Raw genomic sequence first — 17,550 nt, 5'->3', positions numbered from 1 at the left:
CCATTGGTGCAGACCCTCGGAGCAGTGGCAGCTTGGTGGCTGCCTGCGTGTTCCCCCCCGGGCTCTGGGGCTGGAGGTTGAGAACCTGAAAAGCTCCACTTCGGAAGCAGCTGGGCTGTGTGAACTTTTCCTGCCTTCCTCCTGGCAAAAACATACCCCCTGCGTTCCTCCCCGGAGCGGCCGGCTTGTCTGCCAAGCTGTGGCTGAAGTCTGGGTCTGGGCGGTACATCAGGAACGTCCCTTGAGAAGTGACTGCGGCGAACTGGCCGCCTCTCCTCCCTCAGCACCTGGGTTCCTTCTCGGCTGTGTTTGTTCAACATCAAAGCTGCTGGGTTCGGTGGAAAGAAGCTATCAGCGACAGCCCCAGCCATCCTCCGCTCCTGGCATACCACAGGAGCAGCAGTGAGATATTATTTCTGCTCTGCTATCAACAGGTTCCCAGTTTTTTGCCCTTTTTCTTTTTTTTTTCCCCACCAAACAGCAGAAAGTCATTCAAAATGCAGAGCAAGGCAAAGCATCCATTTCGGGCCTGATCTGGCACAAATGCTATTACTGCATGCAATTGCTCGAGTCAAGAACTAGGGGTACAATAAAAGAGAGAACCACTGAACTGTGCCAAGGTCTCTTTATGAGCAGATACGAAGGATATTACGCCCAAGCTCAGATGGCCTTGGCAAGTCGCTACTCATCTTCCCACTTGTATTTAGGGATTGCTTTCTGGCTCATATAAGAGGCCAGCCTTCTGTTTCCACGTGCAGTCTTTCTGGGGAGAAAATCCTATGCTGCAGCCCCGCTCCAGGACATTATTTGCCACTCCACGGGTGCCACTCGTTGCCCTGCTCCCCTCCGGGGCGCACAGCGTGAGCAGGAGGATCAGTTACAAGCATGAGAAGAGGCTCCCAGGGGGGCTGGGGGGGGATATCTGTGCTTTACACCTAGGTAACAGCACAGGTTATTGTGCCCTGTAGCCCATGCTGCCTTTGATATATATCAAGCTCACTTAGTCATCTGGGAAAACAAAGGTCATTATTGTTCTCCGGGCGTACGGCGAAGGTGTGCTCCCTCCTCTCCGCCTGCAGTACGGGGAGCAAATCTTTATTGCAGGGATGCAGGCGAGGAGGCGAGGAGGCCCCCAGCGCGCCGTGGGGCACCCCACATCCCCGGCAGCTCCATGAGGGGAGAGGAAGGGCAGAAAGGGCACCCCGGGCAGACACTGTGTGGGTTTGCAGGCAGTGGGACGACATGGGCCCGCACGTCCAGTCAGGGCAGCACAAATCCACCCACACGGTGGGGCCGCGGTGGGGTCAGCAGAGGAGCCGCCCGGGTCGGGAAGCGCCGCGGGGGATGTTGCTTCACCGTCTGCAGGCAGAGTTCAAGTTCACAACCCCAGCACCTTGTCAGCGGGCCAGCGCTCGCATGGCCGAGTGGGAAGGGGTGGCCAGGGGTCGCTCTGCATCTCCTCTTTGCAAGGCCAGAGGGGCACGGAGAATGTGGCTCGGGCATGGTGAGCTCATGGAAGGCCATGGGTGCTCCAGCGAGGCGCCGGAGGGCACGGCGAGCCCTGGGGTGCTGGGGAGGTTGGAGGCAGGCTGAGCAGCGCGGCCGGAGGAGTCCACAATGCACGCATGCAGCTGTTGGCGAGGAGCCCGGGAGCTGGCGAGCGGCCTGGGGGAAAAAAATGAACAAAACACTAAAACAGGCGCAACCGAAGGGGGCCAGGCTGGGGAGGGGCGCTTATGGAGGCCTGAAGTCCTTAGCTCCCACGCTGGGAAGGCATGGGGAGCCCCCCACATTGGCCTTACCCAGAGCATTTTGCACATCCCAAGCAACTCAAAGCAAGGAGCTGGCACCTCGGGGGAAGGAGGTCTTACTCCCGTGTGCCACGGTCACCCTTTTGCTTTCACACTTATCCTTCACAGCAGATGCAGGTGGCTCTTGAGAGGAAGCACAGCTTGCAATCTGCCCTGGGGAATCCTCCCCGTGTGCTGGCACCAGGCCTGAGCACACCCGGTCCCACGCACGGCCCCGGCATGGGTCGGGATGCCCCGGGGGAGCGTGAGGTGCGTGGGGCCCGGCGGGGTGAAGGATCCGGGAGCAGGGCTCGGACCGGTCATGTGGTGGGGCTTAAAGCATCACGAGCACCAAAGCTCACCCCGCTGCTCATCTCATGCAGCCCGATCCCGTCTGTAACTCATCCGGGGGCTGCTGCAGGCAGCTGTGGATGTTTTCATCCAGACTTTGGAGTTTCAAGGACTGGACTTATCAGCGCACCTGTGCAGGGGCTACCGAGCCCTGCTGTGAGAAGCAAAGCTTTTCTGTGGATCAGCAATCCAAGGAGGAGATGGGAAGCTGAGGGAAGAGTTCAAAGATCAGTTTTCATTCTGGCAAAAGGTTGAGGGTAGGGAATATGGACGCTGCCTCCAAGGTCCCGGATAGCTCGGCGTACGAACGGGTAATCGGGAAACAAAGATGAGCAATATGCTAAAAATTTTTAAGAGCTGACTCAAAGCTATAGACTCTTGAGGAGATCAGAAAGGACTGTAAATAAAATGCAAATGTGGTAAACGGGCAACGACATGCATTTGCCAAGGTTTGCCTTGGTGCATGCCAAGGAAGAAAAGACCAAAAAGATTGCACACAAAAATTATAAAACTCCAGATAGTCTCTAGCAACTCGGGAAAGGGTCTGAATATCAAACAAACCCTGGCTCTGTGAGTGGCTGCAGGTTAAAAAAAATAATATATATATGTATTTTTAATAAAGCACACAAAAAATTAGCATGCAGAGAAAGAAGAAGGGGAGAATAACATTCAAAATATGATAATGCTGTTATGTAAATCAGCGGTGTGGCCTCTCTGGGAATACTGTCTGCAGTTCAAGTAAGCCTTTCTCGGAAAGGGCTGATTAGGGGGATGGCGAACTCGCTCGCAAAGAGAGATTGAAAACAATTCGGGGTTGTTTATCTCGGGAAGGAAATGAACAAGAGGAGATTGGCACGGCGCAAGGCGGTCCGGGGCTTCTGCTTTTCTTCCTGTCGAATTCTATCACTGTCATATCTGGTGTCACTGGGAACTGAGCGGGGTGATGTGGCTCTCCTCTGTCACGCACGGCTTGCTCTTTCTCTCCCCCTCTCCCCCAGGGGAGGCAAGGCGTTATGTAGTTACATCTCGTGTTTTGGTAGGCTGCAGGGAGAAGGTGGCCAAGGAGGAAGCATCAATCCCCGAGAGAAGGTTTGGAGGGGAGAAGGCAAGGATGGAAAAGGGGGATTAGCACCCAGGAAAGGGGGATTTGCACCCAGAAAGGGGGGATTTGCCCCTGGAAAAGGGGGATTTGCACCCAGAAAAGGGGGATTTGCCCCTGGAAAAGGGGGATTAGCACCCAGGAAAGGAGGATTTGTGCCTGGCATAGGGGGATTTGCACCAGAAAAGGGGGATTAGCGGCCAGGAAAGGGGGATTTGTGCCTGGTATAGGGGGATTTGCACCAGAAAAGGGGGATTAGCAGCCAGAAAAGAGGGATTCGTGCCTGGAAAAGGGAGATTTGCACCCAGAAAAGAAGGATTTGTGCCTGGAAAAGGGGGATTAGCACCCAGAAAAGGGGGATTTGTGCCTGGAAAAGGGGGATTAGCACCCAGAAAAGGGGGATTTGTGCCTGGAAATGGGGGGTTAGTACCCAGAAAATTGGAATTTGCCCCCGTAAGAGGGGGATTTGCCCCTGGCAAAGGGGGATTTGCACCCAGAAAAGAGGGATTTTAACCTAGAAGAGGGGGATTTGCCCTGGAAAAGGAGGGGGTTGCACATAGAAAAGGTGGTATTCGCACTCAGGAAAGGGGGATTAGCACCCGGAAAAGGGGGATTTGCCCCTGGAAAAGGGGGATTTGCATCCAGACAGGGGTCCTGGTCTGGGGACTCTCCCTCCACCTCCCCAGGACCCTGCCAGGTGCTGCTCCCCTCCTGTTGCCCTCAGTAATTAAAATCCCCAGACCATGCCCCGGTGTTCCGTGAAAATAAAGCCACAGATCCTGAATTTGCTAAATTATTCTGAAAAAGACACTCCCACCCCGAACTGGGAGCCGCTGAGGGTAGTGTGGTGGGGGGGGGGGGGGGGGGGGGGGCGTGTTCTCCTCCCCGCCAGCAGGCGGCGCTGGCTGGGCGCAGCGTGGCCCTTCCCGCTCGCCGTCCGCCGGCTCCGGGCCGCCAGGGGGCGGCAGCTCCGCGCCGCCCGCTTCGGGGCCGCTCCCCCCCCCTCTATGGTGGCCGCCCCCGGAAGCGGCCCCGCCATGTTGCCGGGCGACCCCCGGGGCGGCGGCAGGAGGGAGGCGGCGGGGCCGTGCCGAGGGTCGGGGCTGCGCTGAGGCCCCCGGCGGGAGGATCCGGCCCCGAGCCCCGTCCCCGCGGCCCCCCGCAGGTCTCCCCGCGGCTCCCCATGGCAGCGTGGTCGCGGGAGGCCGTCCTCAGCCTGTACCGGGCTCTGCTGCGCCGGGGCCGGGCGCTGCGCTACACCGACCGCGACTTCTACCGGGCCGCCGTCCGCAGCGAGTTCCGCCGCCACCGCGGGCTGCAGCGGCCGGAGGACAGGGAGAGGCAGCTGGAGAAGGGGCAGGCTTTCCTGCGGAGCGGGCTGGGGGGGGCTGCTCTAGGCCTTGCCCGTGCTCTGGAGGCTCCTCCTGCTCCCCCCCACGCCCTCCGATTCCCTAATTGTGCCCGGCTGATTAATGCTTCCTGCCCGCCGCCGTCCTGAAGAAGCACGGAAGGTGCCTCCGCAGTCCCACCAGGACCCCTGTACAAATGCTTTAGGTCACAGGTAGGCCGCTCACACGCCTATAGCCCCCATAAAAATGTTAATGTTACAGTTAACTCCGTGCAAGGCTGTAGTTTTATGCCTTGGGATGAAGAATGATCGTATTCCTTGCCTATTGAGACAGGAACAATCCCTCTCATACTGTAGCCTGGTCCTAGACAAATACAAAGGTGGTTTTAAACCACCCAGGTCAGGCGAGCTCTGAACCTTTGGCTTAGAAACCTATCTTAAGTCACGCTGGAGGAGTTTTCTGGCATCTTCCTTCGATTTCACTGAATATCCACCTAGCAGAGCGTGTTTTAGGCGGCCGCGGAAACTCTCCGGATTCAAAAATCAAGGTCAGAGGTTAAATAGGAACTGAAGGAAACCCACGTGCATACGTAAGGAGACGTTAATGTTCGTGTTATGCATAACTCGCATGGAAATCAACCCTGCCGGCCTTGAGGGCAGGAATAAACGTCAGAGGGAAGTGAGGAAGTTGTTCCCGTTGTGGTGTGCTGTGGTTTCTGATGCTGATTCTCAGGTGGTTTGGGAATATCTGGTACCAGCCTTTGTCCAAAAACAAGTCCAAGAGCGGAAACTCTCTTGGGAAGATCCTGGCTTGTCAGAGACAAGCACTTGACAGTCCCTACGTTTGTGAGCAAAGTTGAAGCATTGGGTAGAGAATGAGAAAATAAACAGGTGGAAAAAGCCGTGCTTTGGCTGAGAAGTGCCAATTGAAAGGAAAAGACGTAAATGGTCATAGACTTTGACAAAATATACGGGATTTCGTTGCAAAGCGTTACCGAAGTAAATGTTACTTTCTTAAAAAAGCATTAGGTGATTGCTTAAATGATGAGAGGCCACCTCAGATTTGGGTTGTGTCTCTTCAGGTCATAAACGGCGCTGGAAGCAGCGAAATGCTGCCCCTGCAGAGCTTGTTCAGCGCTGCTGTTGTGGCATGTCTGGGAATACTCAGCTCCGGGGGTATGATAGTGGCTGGAGGGGACGCAGCGTTAGGGGGTCGCTTCCTCTGGCTCCGTACAAAGACCCTCAGACCAACTAACGTGTTTTTTTTGGGTTCTGACCCGTTTGTTTGACGTCTTCCAGGTGAGATGGCAGGCGCTGGGCAGCGCAAAGGCAAGAAGGACGACAATGGCATCGGCACGGCCATCGACTTCGTGCTGTCCAACGCCCGGCTCGTGCTGGGCGTGGGTGGAGCGGCGATGCTGGGCATTGCCACGCTGGCCGTCAAACGGGTGAGCATGCAGGGGGGTGATGGAAAGGAGGAGAGGGAAACCAAAACGCGTGGGGCGTTGGCACTAGATGGGGTGAAACGCAAACGTCGGACCCTTAGCGGCTGAAATTGTGCCTGGTGGTGTCGCTTTAGATGTACGACCGGGCTATCAGTGCTCCCAGCAGCCCCACTCGCTTGAGCCAGTCAGGGAAGAGGAGCTGGGAAGAGCCCAACTGGCTGGGGTCCTCCTCGCGCTTGCTGACCCAGGACATGAAGACTAACCTCAGCCGCTCCCTGCAGACCCTTCCCACCGATCCTTCGGCCGCTGACACAGGTACGGAGCAGCGTGGCACTCCCGCCTTGCAGAGTCATCCCGTAAACCCCATTATTCATGTAAAGGAACATCGGAGAAGAGAGTGTTCCATCTAGCTCAGCATTTTGGTGTTTTTCTTTTAAGACAGTCCATTGATAGCTTCAGCTATTAGAAGTCAGTCTGGGAACTAGTGAATAACTGTCATCTGTTGGCACTCCTCGTTTCTCTCGTGGTTTCGTGGATTTAAGTTTTACTGTCCCTCAGACATTTCTCCTTCAAGCTGAATACTTACCTGTGCAATCTTTCCTCATAAAAGCCATTCCTTTGAAGCTCTTTGTTGCTTTTCTTCGGACCATTCCAGTATGTTAGCTTCTTTTTAAAGAGGGGAGTATTCAAATGGTGAAAACTAACAATTGCTTACAGTATTCCCTATTTTATTTCTATCATTTTCCTAATAATTCTTGTCACACTGTGCCTTTTTAGGACTGCTAATGAAGCAGTACTGCTCCCCAAGCGTTCATCAAGCTGAAGAGAGGGACTTGCGGTTGTCTTTCAGAGTGTGATAACGTGTAATTGGAGTCCATCAGTGTTTTCTGTATGAGTTTGTGGTGTTCTTTTTTTTTTCTTGATGGTTTTATTTTCCAACTCCTGGTCATTTGGGGAGATTTACACCTGGAGAATTAAAACAAAGATCGGGGACCTTGTTAAACTCTGTGATTGAATCTGCAGAATGACAGTCGAGCTTTGACTTGACTTCCAGATTCTCTGCAAGAAAGGCAGCTTCAGGATATTCTGCTGAGGAAACATTAAATTACTAGCCAGCTGTATGAGAGGGGATCTAGATCATTCGATTGGACTCCCCAAAGATGAGGATTGAGGCATAAAACCTCTGATAATACTGCCTCACATTCTTGGCTTTAAAAGAAATTAAAATTCAAGATAGAAGAATATGTTGTTCCGTGAACAGCCAATAAAGTCTGGTTCCTTATAGTTCTGTTGGCTGTTTCCTTTTCACGCAAACCCTGAGATCTGTCCCAAAGACCCCAGTGGGACGAGAGACAGCAGCTGCGGAGTCCGGGTGAGATGGGTCCGTGTGCTGCTCCGTCAGGCGTTCTGCACGTGCTGCCGGGTGGCCGCGTGCCTGTTGCCGAACAAACGCGCGACAGCTGGCTGCCTTAACAGCGCCACTGGTCCGGGGCTTTCATCCACACCCGCCAAATTCCACAGGACTTCCAAAGACTTAAGAGCCCGTAGATCTGTAATTCTTCTTAATTCTTGTTAATAACTGCTGAAATTCTAGGTCCGTGTTAAGAGAGGCTTGATAGGAAGCCTTGGCTCATTTCTATAGGAAACCAGCCCGAAAAGGAGGGCGTTGGAGATACTGCAGGTTAGCTTAATAATGCCAACAGCAGCGTAAAGCGCTGTATTGCTGGTATATGCATGTGTGTGCTCTCTGCTGCTTGTTCAGTTAACGTTTGAGGGAGGTTTTCATTAGGGCTATGACTGCCTGAGCTCTGCTGGCCCCAAGATCCGTCATCTTGCCATCCCGATACGTGGCGATTAAAGTCCTGACAACTGTTTTATTTCCAGGTGGCGTGATCTTCTCAGGTCTCTTACCCTGCTGAGAACTGGGTGTCATTGATAATCTGTAAAAATCCATCGTAATGTGCAAAACTTAATGAGGTAGCGATGGTTGTTCAAGGGCGTTTTACTGGTCTGCTGGTCTGGCATCATGTTAAAAGCAGCTGAATTCTTGATGAAATCGAAATGAAGAACTGCCCACATAGCCATTAACATCACTTCATTGTACACGATGTGAGCGTTAGTCTTATTCTGGCTAAATTCCAAATCTAATAACTTGTTTTCATCCCACTTGATCCTCATAGTAGCTTTTTTCAATGATTTTCAACGTCCCCCTTTTGACTGATAACTGCATCGAGCTTGCAAAATGTCTGCCGAAAGCTTCCTGGGATCTCGGGAGCTGCGCTTCTGCGCCGTAGACATTTTTTGTGTGTGCAGATCACGGTGAAGCACTGCGGACAATCCAAGTTTTCCTTCTGTCTTGCAGACTTCTTCCGACCCACGAAGCCCAAGCCATCTGCCAAGAGGAGTCAGGTGGAGCTGAAAAAATCCCGCCTTCGCCTGTCTCTGCAAGAAAAGCTCTTTGCCTATTACCGGAGGAAGGTAGCTATCCCAGCGGACGAGCAGGCCCGGGCCAAGCAAGCAGCCGTGGACATCTGTGCTGAGCTGCGCAGCTTCCTACGTGCCAAGCTGCCGGACATGCCCCTGCGTGACATGTACCTCAGCGGCAGCCTGTATGACGACCTGCAGGTAATTCCTGGGGCCTCGTGACGGGGCATTATTCAGCAGGCTGGCGAGGCGGGGGCATTTCGGGCGTCCCTGCTGGCGGTGCTGCCTCAGCACGGCATTCCTCTGTAATAAGGCTCTCGGTGTCGTGGAGCCAGGCGTTGATTTCTGCAACGCTGTTTGAACAGCCGTGACCAGGCTGCTCTGGATTTGTCTGCCAAGCATTTGCTTTTTGCTGTTTGGTTTCTCCGGGTTATCTTTGCCTTTTCTCCTCCTTCTTTTCCTTCCCCTGTCTTTCTCTTGCCGCTTTTCCACCTGTTTTCTGCCTGTCCCTTCTGTCTCCTTCCAAATACGTGATGCTCCCTTAGAACTCCTGTGTATTCATGTAGGCCTTCCCTACTCTTTTTTTAACGCGTGACAGACCTGGATTGGACAGCAGTGCCTGCTGCATATCTCCCTGATGGAAAGATGCCCATGGCTATAGTGAGTGATTCAGAGGCACGCTTTTTTGCTTTGAGTCAGAGCTCTGGAACGGAGTGCGGAGCGTCAAGTGAAACTGAGATCTGGGGTCTTAATCACGTTAGTGAAAAGAGATCTCTAATGACCTTTTTCTGAACAGCGTGGCAGGCCAGGTGAGGGCAGTACCTGGCTGTAGCATGGGATAATTAAACCGTGGCAACTTGTGCTTGTCTGGAAACCTCATACTCTGTCTCCAGTGTTAAATTATCACATGGTGTAGCTGTGTCCTGGGCCAGCTCCGTCTCCCAGCTTAGAGCGACGAGAGGCAAAATGATTCTGGATGCAGTCCATGTCAGGCCCTGAAGTATTCAGAGATCTCAAAATAGCAATGTAAGCATTAGCTTGTGTTGTGCCTTGGCGTTATCCCACTGCTGATGGGAAATAGTCCCTCAGAAATGCCTTTTGGCAACGGGAGGCTGTGAACCCCATGCAGAGAGGAGAGGGAGACAGCTGGATCCATATTCCAAGTTCCTTTGAACAGAAGGCTGTCTGAAAGGTGGTGAATAATGCCGAGTGCAGTGAGAGAAGGCTTGTTCTTACCAACTTTTCTCTTTTGTGAAAGGTAGTGACAGCTGACCACATCCAGCTCATTGTCCCTCTCATGCTGGAGCAGAACCTATGGTCGTGCATCCCCGGGGAGGACACTATCATGAACATTCCTGGCTTCTACCTGGTGCGTCGGGAAAACCCGGAGTACTTTCCCCGTGGGAGCAGCTACTGGGACCGCTGTGTGGTGGGAGGTTACCTTTCCCCCAAAGCTGTAGCAGAGACATTTGAGAAAGTTGTAGCTGGCTCTATCAACTGGCCAGCAATCGGGACTCTCTTGGATTACGTGATCCGTCCCGCGGCTCCCCCGGCAGACTTGACGCTGGAAGTCCAGTACGATCCCGAGCGGCACCTTTTTATTGACTTCCTACCGTCCCTGACGCTGGGCGACATCATCCTTGTGGCCAAACCCCATCGGCTGGCCCAGAATGACAACCTGTGGCGACTGAGCCTGCGGCCAGCAGAAACAGCTCGCCTCCGGGCCCTGGACCAGTGCGATTCTGGCTGCCGTTGCTTGTGCCTGAAGATCTTCAAAGCGGTCTGCAAGTCGAACCCAGCCCTGGGTCACCTCACCGCCAGCCAGCTCACCAACGTCATCCTGCACCTGTCCCAGGAGGAGTCCGACTGGTCCCAGGACGTGCTGGCTGATCGCTTCTTGCAGGCGCTGAAGGGGCTGATCCGCTACTTGGAGGCGGGCGTCCTCCCCAGCGCCCTGAACCCCAAGGTGAACTTGTTTTCGGAGCTCACCCCAGAAGAAGTGGATGAATTGGGCTACACCCTCTACAGCTCTCTCTCAGAGCCAGAGGTCTTGCTGCAGACGTAACGGGGCCTTACCTGGGGAAACACTGCTAGGGTTTAGCCAAGGTGGACTTTGATTACTGCGAAATATGTCTCTTCCACTTCTCTCTCTCTCTCTCTGTCTCCTTTTGGTTCGTTATTATTTCCTGCTGTGGAGTTGGTGCTCCCGCTGGATTTCTTGGTGCTACCGGTCCATTTCCACCATCTCTGCCCCCCCCAGGTACCCATTGGCTAGGGAAAAGAGGCTAAAACTGCACCTCGAAGATCTCTGCGTAAATTCTGCTGATGCTCAAGTATCTACAAAAACAAAAAACCAAACACAGTAACTATGCACTTCCTTCTCCTGTAGTGTGCTTACTGCAGCGAGTCCATTCTGGTCTGAAGAAGGTGGAAGTGGGCTGGTGAATCCAGTGACGTTAGCAGACTTGCACTGAGGTTTCCTTTCCTCCAGTCTGATTTTGCCCTCACGTCTCTTTCTCTCTGCTGTACCACACTGTCTCACTTTCCTCCACTTTTTGTTTTTTGGTCACTTCGACCCAGTCCTGCAGGGCAGATGGGATGAGATGCTCTGGACAGGGCCGTGTGTTGTGTTTCTGAGGGAAATAATGATTGCACCGGCAGTAGTTAGTAGCCCTTGGAAGAGGGGAATGCCCGTGGCTCCTGCCCCTACAAAACCTCCTCATCCTTTGTGATCTGGGTGCAGGAGTAAGGCCTGAGGCCTGTCCAGTCTGCTGCAACAGCCTCCAGTGCAGGCACTTCTCACTGATGCTGTCGCAGGGGAGGGGGAAGCTTTTGTGGTCTGGCTGTGCGAGGAAGCCAAAGGAGCAGGGCTTGCCGTTCCTGCTCAGCCAGATCTGCTGGGTGTTGCTGGTGGGAATGGCCCTGGGAATGGAAAACTGCTCCTCAGGTGTCTCTGGCCTCAAGGAAGAGAGGCTCCTTACGGGGGAGGGCTGGGAGATGCACGTGGGAACAGGGATTTTCTTCTCATCTTTTCCCTGAGAGCTTGTTCTGGTGTCTGGGAGGTGGAAGCAGGACTGCGTGCCTCACACGGTTTGGTAATGAGCAGTGTGAGCCAGATTCTGTAAGTCGGTAAAGCCGGCAGGACTCAAGTGGTGTCACCAGAAAGGTTCAGTTCCGTGTGCTGGTATGAGCACACGTGTGCAGAGTTGGCATTCGGAGAGGAGCTGGCTTTGCCATCTGCTCTCCCTGTGCTTCAGCCCTCTCCCGTCACCTCAGAGCTGAGGCCGCCTTCCCCCTTCCTCATTCCCATGTGCTGACTCTCCAGTGTTCCCCGTTGGCAATTACAGCTGGGACGCTGCTGACACCTTCCCGTTCCGTCTGTACCTGTCAGCCGCGCAGCTCTGCCCACTCGTGTCCACCACAGCTGCCAGGCCATTCCCCCTCTCACCCGCTGCTGGACCACGGTGTGGGTTTCGGGGTCCTCTTGGTGCCTCCTGCACTGGCCACGTGGACGCTCGATGCTGCTTTCAGCCTCTTGGCCTCCTGTCTTCAAAACGGGGGAGGGAGGGTGTCCGGCTGGGGCTGTGGGCATCTCGAATGGTCAGCTCAGCCACTGTTACAGACACAGGCCTGCTTTTACCTGCTTTCCCCCAGCTTCAGCAGCTTTTTCCTTCTGCTGCCCAGCCTCCCTAGCCAAGAGAGGCCAAGTTTGGAGGGAGCAAGTAGCCTTTTCTCTCCCATTCCTCTCAGGACTCACTCCCCTTTGACAGGGAAGTTTCCAGGTGAGTTTCAGGAGTGGAACCACAGAGGGGAGTCTTTAGCCCTCGTTTTCTTTTCAGAGGCAGTGGTGGTGAGACGGGGGTGGGAGCATCTTTCTCGGACAGTCCGTCCATTTTAGCCGACGTGTCGGATAGTATTCGGATACGGTGATAACACGACGTTACATTTTAAATTATTTAATCCTTAGCGTACTGGTACCTTCTAGACTGCCAGACGCATACTTCAAAGTGTGTGTGTGTGTATATAAAGTCTGTAGTGTATAAAAGGTTAACAGAAATTCCGTTTGTATGATTTTGTGTTTTGTAGGTTTTGCAGCAGTCACTGTTGGTCGGTTGTTGATTGCTCTTCACTCTGGTTCCCTTATTTTTTTCCCCTCTTCTTTTGCCTGCCCTCCACTGCCTTTCTGATGTCAGCCTTCCTACCCTAAAAGCAGACAGATGAGACTCGGAGCCCACGGGGCTACTTGGGGAAATTCCCCTTTCTCCTAATTACTTGAAGGTCAACGAAAATATTAAAATCTCGGGGTTGTCAGGAGTTCCCCTTAGGTTCACTTCCTCAGCGTGATCTCACCCCTCACTTGGTGCTGACTGCAGTGCTGTGGTCTTCACACAGGGTTGAGTAGCAGCATGGTTTGGAATGATCAGAACTGTAGGTACAAAAAAGGAGGAGAGAAATAAGCAGAAGGAAGCCACTGTCTTGAGCTGGCTTAAGCACAGTTGCCACCTACGTACCAGTTTATAGAATTTTTTTACATGAATTCTTTTACTTCTTCCTGGCAACCTAATGAATTAATATTTTATGGCCATATCTTGCTGCTATTGAGCTCAATTTGTGTATCAAATGGAGACTGAAGCTGCCTTTTTGCCTTTTCTGTAGACTTTGCTCTGTTTCACTTGAATCACTTCTTCCCTTTGGGTTTTTCTCCCCTCTGAGCTAGCCACAAGCCCGTTGTTCTCAGGAGGTGAGCGCTCCCTTCCTGCAGGCAGCCGCCACAGGGGACAACAGCTGCTGTGGCACTCTCAGCAAAGGCCAAAGACGTCGTGGGTCACGGGGACGCTGCAACCAGGAGAGCTGCCAGAGCAGGGGCAGGCCCGAGGGGCGGCAGAGGCAGGGAAGAAGGAGCAGGGCAGCTATGCAAGAAATCGACACTAATGCTGCACCCAGCGTGTGGACAGAGGGGCGTCTTTGGAACGGGCACCTTTCAGTATTAAACGCAGCGCGCAGGTCGGCGTACAGCCACCAGGGCTGTCGTAGAGGTAGGATCTTGTCTAGTCGAAGCTGTAGCACAGAGCAGGAGGACCTGAAGACGAATGTGAATAGGGCAGCTCCTGGCCACCTTCCTGGCGGGGCAGCTCGGAGACAAATTGATTTTAAGAGGCCAAGGGCATGCGTTGCCTGCTCGCTGCCCAGGCTCCTGGAATGCCGTGGCGTGTTCTGGTGTAACTTAACTCACACGAGCTTTCCACGAGACCGTCATCTTGTTCCCTGTAACCGCAGGGTGAGGACCAACTCGCTCAGCAGTGGGTTTTCGCTGCTGCCGAGCTCCACCGCTCATCCTTTGATTTATTTTCAAGTGTTCAAAAGCAATTGTGGCACCAAGGGGCTGCTTTCTGCCTCCTGGCAAGCCGCCCTCACGGCCCTCGCTCTCAGCATGTGGGTACCTGCAGTGTGAAGAGATGATGCCCCATCTCTCCCAGGCCTGGAGGCTGTGGATCTGTAAAGGGGAAAGTCTCAAGTGCATGGTCTGTGACAAGAGTGCGTGAAAATCTGAAATAAAATGACTTTCCACGGTAACCCGGTTGTCCCTGGTGTTTATAAGCAACGGAGTGCCTCTCTGCCTTTCTCTGGGTGCACGGGAGGGGCGGCACCGTGCTCAGGGGCCCAGCGTGCCCCTTTGTTGATTCACTGCTTTCCCTCCGCGGCTCGGGGCGCTCAGCAGCGTGCCTTGAGAAAGCAACCGGCTGGGTACTGCGGCGTGCTCGCTGCTGGCAGCGTTCGCACCAGTCACAAGATGAGGCACAATTACGGTGCTCTGCCTCCCTTCCTTTCCCTGACAGCTCACACGCCTGGACAGGCACCCATGCTTGATGCGGTTCCCCAGACTTCACAGGCTTCCCTGCATCTTTTGATACTGACTTTCCTGCGCAGGCCCCCCCCGGCTCTTGCTCCGTGGCACCTTTGTTTCTACACGCCGATCCTCTCCCCTGCCAAATGAGTTCCTGTCTTATCCAGGCATCAGCCTGCAGGCGGTGGGGAAGCTGGTGTGCCACGGCCTGGCGTGCTGAAGCTCCTCACAGCAAAACCCAGCTTTATGTGCCCGCTCGGGGGGAAGCGTTCGACAAAGAAAAGCGTGAAGTGATGGATCCCAGCTCCTTAATTCTCGGAGGGCTTGCTGAAGTAAGGACATCCCGTGAGACTTGTTTTAATGAGGACTCGGCAATTAACATTTAACTAGCTTGGAGAATATCTTATGTTAGAAAGGGAGTCTCCATCTCTAACATTATTTTTCCTGATGCCTCTTCTCTATTTTTTTTTTTTTTACCTTTAATCTGTTCTGTGCTAGAAACACAGGTGAGATCGAACATATTTCACGTCGTAAGGACGCCTATGGGAACAGCTAAAACAAGCAGCTCTGGAAGCTGTGCCAGGCATGACACCTCTCACACTAATGCCCCTGGAAAGCTTGGAGCTTGCAACACATGCTTAATGTACGCAGCAGTTTGCACCTTTGCATAAAAGCTGTCCTGGCATGAAGAGCGAGGAAAGATCAAAAGGTAGGGGTTTGTCCAGCGTAGAGAAGAAATAATTGAGAGGAGTCATGGTAATTATTTCATGTATGCAAATGGCTGCTGCTGCAAAGAACAGCATAAATGGTTCTCCAGGCTGCAAAGACACAGCTTCCCTTTTGTTCTTAGCCTAAGGAACAAACAGTTCAGGAGAGAGAATTTCGGAAAAAGCAAAATGTTTTGCTCACTTTGTCATATAGCCACAGTCCTGTCCTGGAAATGCATGTAGCCAAATTTACATTTCACTTTTTTTTTTTTTTTTTTTTTTAATCATTTAAAAAAAAATAAATTCCAGCCTGACTATTCTGTAACAAAAGCTGGGGTAGAGAGGGCGACTGTGCCCCATCTTTGAGATTATCATGCTGAAGTGTTGAACTGTGTGACGAATGCCATCCTCCCCATAGCCCCTCTCCCCCCCCCACTCACTTCTGTGTTTTTTTTAGGGTTTATTTCAACATTCCAAACTCCCCAAAAGTTTCAAACAGCTGCTGCTTTTTTGAATAAGTTTCATGGAAAAAAAGGGGAACCTCTTCCAAGCGAGGGGTTTCTCTTCCAAGTCAGATGAAATCTGTTGGCCCACTACCCACACTAGGTATGACGGAATGGCTCCAGCATGGCTCGCTGAATCTGGGACTGGATCTAGAAATGTTGGAGCTTTGCACGCAGATGCAGCAAGCAAGAGAAGGGAGAGTCTCCCTCCCACCAGTGAAATCTGGCTTTGGCTTCCAGCCCTCAGAGCACTGCTGCAGTCTAGACACTTGGGGAACTGTTTGAGGTATCTGGATTTTTTCTTCTTCGCCCTTGTCAGGCCAAGTTTTGTGATCGGAGGGGTTCAAGAAATATTCCCCCTCCCTTTTTCTGTTTTCCCTTTTTATTTTCTTTAAAGATTCAAAACCATCTTAAAATAGCTCTCGTGTAACAAGTATGCCCTCTACACCATCGGGGACCGCATGGTGTAGAAGTTTTATTAGCGTGCTCCGAGAAGGACAGCATTATTCACAAGTCACTGAGCCAGAAACGCGGCGGTGAGCAGGCTAATAATATCCTTATAGTATGTGATCCTGGGGAATAACCTTGCAAATGGTAAGACTAAAGAGGGTCGTCAGACCAAAGGGTGATCATTCCATATGTAGAAAGCATTCTTGTCATGTTACAGATAGCGGGAGAGCAGGAGACGGAGTTTGGCGTATGGAACTCAAACTTTTCATCGTCTTAAGCTTTACAAAGTGCTCACGCAGAAGTCAGTTCTGAACAAAATCACTTTGAGCACACTAAAAGCCATGATTGATTTTGCTGCCCTGGTTCAATTTCCCTGGCTCCAGTGGCTAAGCAGCTCTTTGATCCGTCTATTAGCACTCAGTGCTAAGCTTCTCAGGGGAAGAATATATATATATATGTATAAAATCTATCCACATTCTTCACAGAAAGCCTTCTCTATACAAATAGTGGGAAAAAGTCACTTGCTCGTGTTCTCTGGGGTTTGTTTTTGCTTTTCTTTTTTTAAGGCAATGGTTCCCTCAGCTTCAACACAAGCCTACCCCTTCCTTGTAGAACTGCCGCTGTTCCTCAGAAGCCCAGGCAGCGGTGATATACTGCCCCATTAAACATCCCACTCTAATGATCCCGGTCCTGTAAGACTTTCTTGCCTCATTCTGCTCGGCATTGCGAAGGACAGAGGTGTAACAGGCAACAGAAGGGCATGGATGGCAAATGATGGAGTGCGTTGGCTCTTTACCTGTCCCATGACAGGCATTCCTTCAAAACTTGTAATGCTCTAGCAGGCTCCTTCCCCCGGTTGAAAGGCAAGAAGCAATCATTCCTAGAAGGAGTATGGCAGAGAGACATTTTTGCTTTCAAATTCTTGAATTTATTTAGCACAGAGGGTAGTTACGGCCTTGGACATAGTAACTACCTCCGCTTACCTAGATAACATCATCGGAGTTACGTTCAGGCTCCCGGTGGCTTATAGCAGGGGCGATATGCTGTCAGAGGGCCTGAGAGATGCCAGAGCAGAGATAGGAGGCGACGCAGTGCTCCCACAGAGCCGCGGCTCCCACGGTGCTTGTGAGAGAGCATGCTGGCAGGGGGCCCGGCCTCCTGGCATTCAAGCCGAGGTCGGTTTTTGCTGAGGCAAGCGCGTGACCAAGGCACAAATCTCTTAATTTCCAAATTACTGCCTGTGGCCGTGAGAGACTGTAGCAAGCATCCAGTCCAGTGCCTTTTTTTTTTTTTTTTTGAACGATGAACTGCTGATTTGGGTTAAGAACTCCTCATCCACCTCCCTTTATTTTTATTATTTTACAAATTGTCATTGCTTTCTTGCACAAGAAGGGAAAGTTAGTAAGAAGAGAGATCCATCTCCATCGTTTTTGCACTGCAAAAGAAGAGGCATGGTGTCATGGGCAGACTGGACTCAAACCTGGTGGCCTGGGACAGACTCGGCCCTTTGTGGTCAGACAGAGCCTGCCCTGCTCTGGGCAGGCAGGTATTTCTGGTCGGATACAGATCAGTCTCACTGGCACTGCCT

At 52.4% G+C, this 17,550-nt stretch overlaps 2 protein-coding genes across 2 annotated transcripts; both read left to right on the top strand.

Moving 5' to 3' along the window:
* The first annotated feature begins 4,386 nt into the window (after positions 1–4,386).
* Positions 4,387–4,766, top strand: LOC118173926 (MIEF1 upstream open reading frame protein-like). The gene has a single exon (XM_035338889.1). The coding sequence runs from the start codon at positions 4,424–4,426 to the stop codon at positions 4,736–4,738; it is 315 nt and encodes a 104-aa protein (XP_035194780.1). The 5' UTR covers positions 4,387–4,423; the 3' UTR covers positions 4,739–4,766.
* On the top strand, positions 4,716–11,117 carry MIEF1 (mitochondrial elongation factor 1). Its single transcript, XM_035338882.1, has 5 exons — positions 4,716–4,801; positions 5,888–6,036; positions 6,168–6,348; positions 8,396–8,658; positions 9,716–11,117. The coding sequence occupies exons 2-5, from the start codon at positions 5,893–5,895 to the stop codon at positions 10,520–10,522; spliced, it is 1,395 nt and encodes a 464-aa protein (XP_035194773.1). The 5' UTR covers positions 4,716–4,801; positions 5,888–5,892; the 3' UTR covers positions 10,523–11,117.
* Positions 11,118–17,550: the final 6,433 nt, after the last annotated feature.

Source organism: Oxyura jamaicensis, chromosome 1 (assembly GCF_011077185.1).
Source record: "Oxyura jamaicensis isolate SHBP4307 breed ruddy duck chromosome 1, BPBGC_Ojam_1.0, whole genome shotgun sequence".
NCBI lineage: Eukaryota > Metazoa > Chordata > Aves > Anseriformes > Anatidae > Oxyura > Oxyura jamaicensis.
Note: the sequence above shows the minus strand (reverse complement) of the source record. Positions and strands in the feature narration are given on the sequence as shown.